Source organism: Solanum stenotomum, chromosome 6, assembly GCF_019186545.1.
Source record: "Solanum stenotomum isolate F172 chromosome 6, ASM1918654v1, whole genome shotgun sequence".
Lineage (NCBI taxonomy): Eukaryota > Viridiplantae > Streptophyta > Magnoliopsida > Solanales > Solanaceae > Solanum > Solanum stenotomum.
In genome coordinates, this window is record NC_064287.1 from 57,068,622 (window position 1) to 57,078,423 (window position 9,802).

The 9,802-nt window shown below is 37.5% G+C and overlaps 1 protein-coding gene across 3 annotated transcripts in view; it reads right to left on the bottom strand.

The window, feature by feature from the left end:
- Positions 1 to 2,977: 2,977 nt before the first annotated feature.
- LOC125869251 (flowering time control protein FPA) overlaps positions 2,978 to 9,802 on the bottom strand; it is a 41,408-nt gene continuing 34,583 nt past the window's right edge. For all 3 annotated transcript variants that reach the window (XM_049549819.1, XM_049549820.1, XM_049549818.1), the window contains exons 3-4: positions 5,281 to 6,512; positions 2,978 to 4,284 (exon numbers count right to left, since the gene is read on the bottom strand). In XM_049549819.1, the coding sequence (XP_049405776.1) occupies positions 3,102 to 4,284; positions 5,281 to 6,512 (2,415 nt within the window). In that variant the 3' untranslated portion in view covers positions 2,978 to 3,101. The remainder of the gene's footprint in view (positions 4,285 to 5,280; positions 6,513 to 9,802) is intronic.

Sequence of the window (9,802 nt, forward strand, 5' to 3'; positions counted from 1 at the left end):
ATCAATTACTGAAAAATAGATCCTAACATAACAAACCACTTCAAAACATCAAATCTGCATATAAGTCATCGTTCTCCATTTTCCCTATTTCGCTGTTCATCGTTCTCCTTATTTCGTCGAAGAAACTTTTCAAAGCTTTCTCCCTGTTTCGTTGTTCATCGTTCTCACTATTTCGTCGAAGAAACTTTTCAAAGCTTTCTCCCTGTTTTGTTGTTCATCGTTCTCCTTATTTCGCGGAAGAAACTTTCCAAAGCTTTCTCTCTGTTTCGATGTTCATCGTTCTCCCTGTTTCGTCGAAGAAACTTTCCAAAGCTTAAATAAGAATGTTCTCCTTGTTCATTGTTCTCCATGTTTTTCATGTATCCCCTTTGTATTGATACAACAAATAAGAATGTTGGCGAGATACAAAGTTTTTATGTATCAACTGGTGCGATTGTCTGGATTTGCCATGTATACCCTTTGTTTTTTATTTTTAAAATTTGTATATTAATATATAAGTCGTAATACATTGCTGATTACAAAATGATACATTACTAGTTTGACGTATCTGTAATGTGTTTTTAGATCTTTAATATGGGAGTAAAGTTGTATGTTGAGGTGAAGATACGTGAGGTTGGATTTGCTATGTATCCCTTCTGTACTGATACAACAAATAAGAATGTTGGCGAGATACAAAGCTTTGATGTATCAACTAGTTTAATTGTCTGGATATCCTATGTAACCTCTATGTTTTTTTTTTATTTTTGAATTTGTTTATTGATATATAAGTCGTGATACATTATTGGTTACAAATTGATACATTACTAGTTTGACGTATATGTATTGTTATTAGATCTTTGAGTTAGTGTGCTGATAATATAAAGTATCATATACATGTGAATTTNTATATGGTCATTAACCTTTTTTGTTCTTCTTTCGTTCTCCATTGCAGCAATAGAGTATGAATTTTTGGCTTGTTGTTGAGTAATACACAAATCAAAAGAAGGTAGTTCATCCAACAATTTGTCAAATAAATGTATACCTCTCGTAACCCTCCTCGGAGTATCAATGTCAGCCATTGAAATGGATAAACAAATTCTTGAAACAAAACCCTATGAAAATAGAAGAAAGTGTAGATGTGTAGATATATAATGCTCATAAAAACGAGATAAATATGCAATTAGAAGGTACCTGATGGATACAAAATCACAAAAATTGCTCCTGCAGTGATGTAAAGGATCTTGAATTTGAATGAATTTGGGGGGAAAATAAGAAAATATGTGATGTATGAATATTGATGAAAGAGAAAAATTTGATGATGGTAAACATGGAAAAGATCATAATGTGTCTGCCATAATTAATTAGGCATTCAATAATTACTTTCCTATTTAATATTTATTTATTATATTAAATATATATAAAAAAATTATTTATTTGTATATAATTAACTTTGCTATTTATAGTCTAATTATATCCATATAACATGAAAAAAATTAAAACGTAGCTATTTTTCTTGAATATATATGGATGTTTGCCATATTCTGAAGTTTTTCCAAAATTTTAATCCCTCGTTTGAAGGATATGATGTAAATAGGCTATTTTAATGCAAGTATTAGTGTATGCTTTCACGAATATGTCACGTGGAGACAATTTTACCGTTTTGGAAAAGAGGAAAGATAATTGCTATGTGAACATGGGACTTATAGTAACATTTTTTTTCTTTTTTTGATGAAAGTTCTGTATTTACACTCCATGGCTTTAAAAGGTAATGTCAAAAGAATAGAGCAGTTTGATGTGTTTTATCGAGATAACACATAAACGTGTCTTTTAACTTGCTTTTTTCATTGACATTTATGTCCTTCAATTTTTGGCGTAGGCATTTAAATTTGTATAGAATTGAGCAAGTAGACACGCTGATCCTATTGGAGTTCTATGTGGCATCCTCCGTGTACTATGCCACGTAGAACATGTGTCTCTTTATTTTTATTTTTACAAGTTTAAGTGCTTACTTATACGTATTCAAAGTTTGAGAACATGAATGTCAGTTGAGGCTTAAGTAAAAAGTATATGTATGTAATATGCCTACTTTATATTTTAGCATAGAAGTAACTGATGGCAAGCTGTATGAACATTATGATCAAAGTCCATTTAATTTTAATTTTGATTTTGACTCTTAAGAGAGCATTAACAAAATAGATGCCAAAAATGGATGATAGAGACTGATGATTTTTAATTTTTTTTGTAATCTAAAATAGATATTTCTATAATGGATAGTGGAGATACAGTTTCTATCGCGGGAAAAAATTACTCGCACCTGATATTTGAATTAACTTTATAAGTATATGACACATCCTATTACTTAATTATGATAAATCAATATAAACTTTAACCTCAATATATCACTTAATCATAATTCTAATATGGTTCAGTATAAATATAAAAATGCAAGGTTTTTTCCATGAACATAGCTCCTTGAATTATTTTTCAAGCTCTAATTTTAATAGTTTTAACCATGTTTATTATAGGTGACTAATCAAAATCATTGTCATATCCTACTCAGTGGAATACTGGAATATGAAGACACTTACCATAGAACAAGTCAATCTAGTCTTTCATAATAAATCGAACATATCGACGATTGCTAGCTCCTATGATTCATAATCCAGAGTTCCTGACCCTCCTTTGTGTAAGGAGACACCTATTCCTCCATTAATAGGAAACTTTCTAGGTTACCAAATCATAACTTATATAGTTGGACATACACTTACCTTCTAAACGACCTGATTGTATGATAAGAAATTACACAAAGTAAAACGAAATAAACAGAAAAAATGACATTTCTATAGTGATGACACAATTTTTTGCACTCAAAATCACAACTCCATGGAGAGCTATCCATTTGAATTAGTCTAGAACTACATATCAAACTGTTAAGACGAAAGCTATTGAATGACAAGAACAACAAGCACTACTTAAAAAAGTTTAAAGAGATTTGGAGGAACAGGATGCTGCAGTAAGTTTCTTAGCACTAGGTCAAGATTGAAAGTACAGCACGATGAAGACACGTCTTGCATATATAAATAAATACAGTAATTATTGACCTTATTTGGTATAATATTTGCTCATGATTTACCCTGTTGAATTTGATGAAGAAGAGCTGCTGCCAACTGCAATGTTGCCTGCAAGCGTTTCTGTGGATCTGTTTCTTCATCAGCTGCATTCTGCAGTTGGTTCACATTAGTGCCATGCTGAAGCTCTCTTGGAGGTGGGCCTGGCAAACTCACCATTGGTTGCTGTTGTTGCTGCATTTGACCAAACTGAGATGATGAATGATCAACAGACTGATTGTTTGAGAATGGAAGATTCTGCTGTGGCCTGTATGAGTTGTCAGGCAGGTAAGCAGTGCCTGGTTGTCTAGAATCTTGTCCTGTTGATGCAACCCCTGATTGCCTCTGCTGCTCAAGAAGTGATGAGGTTAACAATGCAAGTTGTTCTGATTGAAAAGGTGTAGCTGGTGTCTTTGCCTCCGGGGGAGGTCTATTATTGCCATTTGAATGGAAATTTGAAACTTCACCCCTATAGATGCTAGAACTTTCCTGCCCTGTACCAGGCATGGCCGGGTTATATCCCTGACCAATGGTAGGATCATTTCTGCCACTGGATGATTGTGAGATGATATTCTTGACACTAGGATTTGGGTTTTGCATATCATGGGAAGACCAGTTCTGTCCCATGGCAGGGTACTGCTGATTGACCATGTAATTATGCCTGTCTCCACTAAATGACTCAGAAAAGTTACCAGCTGGCTGAAGAGAGCCTGAAAATGAAGCAGCTGGAGGTCCTGTATCTATCCCAGGAAATGACATATTGCTGATTCCTGGTCTCTGAGTGGCTGCATAAGATGTCAGTGCAGGATTAGGCCCAGAAGGCGATATCGGCTGGGCAAACGATGTCATGCCTGGGAAACCGGTAATACCAGTTTCATTCTTCTCAGGATGAGACCCATAACCGGGAGCAGGAGGATCCAATCTTAACACAACACCAGCGATGCTCAGTTTTCCTGGTACTTTAAGGACTTTATCAGAGAAGTCAGAAGGAGGTACAAGAAACATAGTGGTCCTATCATCCAATTTAGCCACAGCAGCTCGCTGCTTCTCACCAAGATAATTCCTGAATTCGTTGTAAAATGCCATATCAGCATCAGTAGCTGGAACAAAGAAGACAACCCAAGAACCAGCTGCTTGATAGTAATGCTTTGCAAGCATGTCTAAACTAGTCCTTGCAGTGCAGTCCAAGTATACAGGTCTGCAAAATTAAACCATTGCAAATTTAAAGAAGGAAAGAATTTGAGTTCTATTCGCAACATGTGGGATGAAAAGTTCTCAACCTAAGACAATAGCTCAGTTTTTACTTAAAGAGTGTAAAACTTAGATCCCAAAAACCCTGTGAACAAATATATGAGAAGACAAGACATTCATAATGCCTAAGATGAAGAGAGTTAAAACAAGTCTTGCAACATAAGTACCGTTCTAGATCCTTCCCATGCACTTGATATCATGAACAAAAAATTTCCCACTCCACACAACAGAAATGATGATTGTCCTCGAACGGGAAAGAAGGAGCAAAATTCAATCTCTGGATCTCCTTAAATTGAGTAGAGCTAACTATCAAATGTCAGTTAAACACTAATCATTTTCCATCTCAGGATCCTAATATAAGAAATGTACTAATCAAGAAAATTCACTTCTACGTAACAGGGATGTAAACACTAATTTCTCCAACGAATACACTTTATCAGAGTTCTACAATTCACTTTCAATCAGATAGAGGCATAATGATTATATTTAACTTGAGCAAAGCCTAAATATTTGTTATTAAAGCATCAATCAGCTAAACTTTCACTGGTTAACAATATAAGCCTTGTATAAAGCTGCTCTGAAGTGCTAGAGACCTGAATGTTGAGCTTACTAATCCAAATGTATAACAACATACCTAATGTAATCCAAACGTTTTAAAGTTAGTTCAAAAGCACGTACAGAAAACCACAACTATTATACAACATGAGCTCCATGGACTAGTATGATTTCATCAGTTATAGCAGAGTATATTGCATTGAGATATTTCTGTGTTAGGAAGGGCTTCAACTCAAATGTCTAAAGGAAGGATTCCTGCAGTTCAAAAAAGCTTTCATTTCTAACTGAAGTAGCCAACCAGTTTTTAATTTCAACTTCTTGTGCACATTAGATCAGAAATTAACGTCTATGGAATTATTAACTTCCCATAAAACATGTAATTACTTACAAGATCATCTCTAAATGTTTGCCCACAGGAAAGCATCGAGCCCGACAGACAGCAGTTCCTCCCTTAGCAATAGTACCTTCCCATTTCCACTCAGTACTCTTGGATGAGGGATGTGGTTCAGGAGTCAACCTTTTCTGCTCAGCGTTTGAAGCCAATTGACCAGAGCCCACCTTAAAACCGTCAAATCGTGAATTCCACCGGTCGTTCTCCTCCGGATAAGGTACATTGGAGTTCATCATCCGCTCAGGAATCTGTCTATGAACAAGAGATCCAGAATCAAAGTTTTTATCAAGGACCTCAGCTTGGGAAAATTCACGGTACCCCCTCTGTCTTGCTGGTTCCATATCATTGAAAGGATATTCTGGAAGCTCATTTTCAGGGAAATAGGAGCTGGTCTTCAGTTTCTTAGCTTCACGGAAGACAAAAGGATCCTCAGGCAAGTCCCATGAATCATCGTAGAACGGATCTTGTCTAGGGAACCGCTGAGGAGAAAACTCACGCTCACGGATGTCTACAACTCTTTTCCTTGGAGGACTACGCTGATTGTAAGCACTGTCCCCATGTCCCAGTTCAGAATCCAGAACAGGAAATCTCCTTCTATCATCTTCACCTACCCATGCATTACCCTTTCTGCCAAAACCAACATGACGAGAATCACCAGGATCCATATCTGAGTTGAACCTTGGAGACCTCATACCATGATCTCGAGGAGCATTACCAAAGTCCCTATCATGTCGAAGGTTCTCAGAAGAACCAATGTGCCCATATGATCTCAAATGTGAGGATGGTGAATCATTCGTTGGGCTCCTTTCCTTGTTAGAGGTTCCAGATTCCGCCCGAGCAAAACAAATATGTACACGAGGATTGTCAAATAAATTTCCTTGTAATGTTTCCTTTGCCCTGCAAGCTGCCATCACATTCTTGTATCGAACAAAGGCATAAGTTCTACCAGGAAATGCAGTAATCCTATCTATCTGTCCAAATGGGGAAAAGGCTTTTCGTAAAATGAATTCATCTACTTTCAGTTGTGCAGGAAACCCAATCCACAAAACCTCGCTGGGTTCTCCACCCTTATCATCTAACCTTGATTTGTCTGGATATGGTTGAAGGTCAGGAGTAGAGTGGCGAGTCCTCAAATCCCTTTGTGAAAGTGGAGATCTTCTTATCATGGGACGTTCATCTCGACGTGGAAAATACTCTTCATCCCGTGGTGGTGCTGGTGATGATTTGTCCTGGGATATAAAACCATAGTTAGAGCAGAACTGTCGGTATTTTTCTTGATAGATTTTTAGATTAGAAAAGATAAAAAGAGGTGAATTCGCTAGCATATAGATTAACTTTCACCAGAAAGTAACAACCACTTATGGGGAGTTGTTGTATCAACGCTGAGAAGTAAAACACCAAAAAGAAGAAACCCATTAGTCAAAGAACATAGTAACACATATCTGTCAGAGTTGTGACCTACATTATGCATCAATCAAAACCCTCAAAATTCAAACTGATATTTGTTCTTGCAGAAGGGTTTTCTTTTTATACTCTTATTACTAGTGTACACTCTCCAATGCTGTAACACTACATTATCTTCATGAAGGTACTCTGACTATTGCAGCAAGAATCTGGAAGTAAGATGTTGAAGCGGACACATACAAAAAAAAACATACACATGTATAGGATAGGACAAATGCAATCATCTAGATAGAATAGTCTAACTACCATTTAAACAAAGTTGGGAGCAGCCTAACTTCCAGGATCATATACTTTACAAGTGCAGAAACGAAGTCCTTTAGGGAATAGCGCAACAGTTTCATGACTCTAAAAACAAATGCACTTCAGTTAATGGACCATCTCTTTTAAGTACAAAGACAAAAAGAGAAGTTCTAACCACTGAATTAGATCTATCATAACATAAGTCAAACATTCTTCTGGTAGAACAAATGCAAGATACTATTGATATAGCAATTTTCCACTGATAATATAACCAATTCTTACAAAAGATATGATATGAATACACACACAATTTTACTTGTGAGATTCACTCACATACAGCTTTCAATTACATTTCTGATACTCTACTAATCAACTTACAGGAAAATTGCTAAAGCACAAGTTTATTGCTTACACACAAGCCACAGAAGTGTTCATGCATTTCGAAGAAGACAAAACCCAACAACATATATCTTCTATTTTAGCCCTAGATTATCATGAAAGGAAGCTCTAGAAATGTTTCAAGTTACAGGACAGCAACACATCCCCTGTAGACATATTGAAGGCACAAACACTACTTCAAAAGCATATACTTTGAATACCTTAAACTTAAATACCTATTTAATCTTCCCTGGAGTAAATCAATAGTGCACTTGGATAAACACCTCAGAAGCAACCAATTACTAAGCTAAGCATTGATTGATAACCACCACCTGCACTAAACTGAAACGATCTGTCGGAGAAGGCCAAAGGGAAGCCGGGAATAAACAACTACGAAAACCACTTTTTCTCCCTTGCTGTGTGAAGCAATAGTTATGTCAAAATCCAACAATGAAGGAGTCAAAGATCAAGACACTAGGTAATTTCTTCTCAGCGGACTTGGATTGACTGCAGTCCGCAATGGTGGTAGTGGTTGATAGTGGCGGAGGAGGTACCAATGGCAGTGACGGTGGTGGTGATGGCAATGATAAATTATAATGGTAGATTGTAGATGTGATAACGACTAGCAGTAGTGGTTGACAGCGGTAGTCGCTGCCTGTGGTGGTTGTGTGATGGCAGAGGTGGTTGGTGGTTGGTGGTGGTGGTGGCTTGTGTTTGGCGATGGTGGTTGTCATGGAAAAGGAGGTGGTGGTCGATGGTTATGGACAAAGTGGTGGTGAAAATTATCCACACAACAATACCTCTTAAAAATATTACAACCTTGTTTAAGATCTTAATGTTACAACCTATTCAGCCCAAATAAGCGTATTAATGTAAACAAATGCACTTAGGGGTCATTTGGTAACTGGATAAGAAACAAGTTCATCATATATTAATTTTCGTATAACTTGTACGAAGTTTGGTAGGTAGATAGGAAATAAGTTATCCATGTACAAAACTAATACGACGTTTGGTTGTCAATTTAGAAACCTGCAGAACTAACACATGTATAAGTTATGAATGAATCGATATACTATTTTATGCAGGATAGAAGGTGGAATAACTAATACATTTATAACTAATCCCTACATAACTAATGCCTGCATAAAATAATATATAGATTCAATGATAAGTAATCTCTACATTACTAATACATGTATAACTCTAACCAGCTCACAAACGACAACCCCTTAATGGCATAAGGTCTGAACCATTCAGATACAACCTTCCATTAAGTGCAAACAAATGAGGCCTTAGAAATTCATATCTTGTTTTAGTTGAAACTTAACTTGAAAGAATGGAACAGTCCTGCAGCCCTCTGCACAAGATTAAAATGAACTGCATTATCACTTTTTGCTATTGGTGTACAACAACAACAACATACCCAGTGAAATCCCACTAGGTGGGGTCTGGGGAGGGTAGAGTGTACGCAGACCTTGCCACTACCTCGTTGAGGTATAGAGGCTGTTTCCGAAAGACCCTCAGCTCAAGTACATCAAATCCAAGTAAAATGGAGAGGGAAACAGTGTATAAAGCATCAATAAAATAATGCGAGAAGTGAAACGCAGTAAACAACATAAGGCTATAGGTATCACAGACAAGAACTGCAAGTGCAAGGCTAGGACTACTACAAATGCTAACAACCCAAACCCTTGCAAGGAAAGCCAACGCGCTAACCCTACTAACCTACAACCTTAATACGCGACCTCCACTCCTTCCTATCTAGAGCCATGTCCTCGGTAATGTGAAGCTGAGCCAAGTCCTGTTTAATCACCTCTCCCCAATACTTCTTAGACCTACCTCTACCCCTCTGCGTACCCTCTACAACCAGCCCCTCACACCTCCTCACAGGGGCGTCTGCGCACCGTCTCTTCACATGTCCAAACCATCGCAATCTCGCTTCCCTCAGTTTGTCCACCAAAGAGGCCACTCCCACCTTCTCCCGGACAACCTCATTCCTAATCTTATCGCTCCTAGTGTGCCCACACATCCATCTCAACATCCTCATCTCCGCAACATGCATTTTTTGAACATGTAAGTTCTTGACTGGCCAACACTCCGCTCCATACAACAAGGCCGGTCTAACTACCACTCTGTAGAACTTACCTTTAAGTCTAGGTGGAATTTTCTTATCACACAAGACTCCAGAGGCAAGCCTCAATTTCATCCAAGCAACCCCAATGCGATGTGTGACATCATCGTCGATGTCACCACTTCCTTGGATTACAGACCCCAGATACTTAAAACTTTCTTTCTTAGGAATGATCTGTGTGGCAAGTCTCACTTCCACATCTGTCTCATCCAACGCATCACTGAATTTGTACCTTAAATATTCTGTTTTGGTCCTACTCAACCTGAACCCTTTGGACTCCAGCGTTTGTCTCCACACCTCCAACCT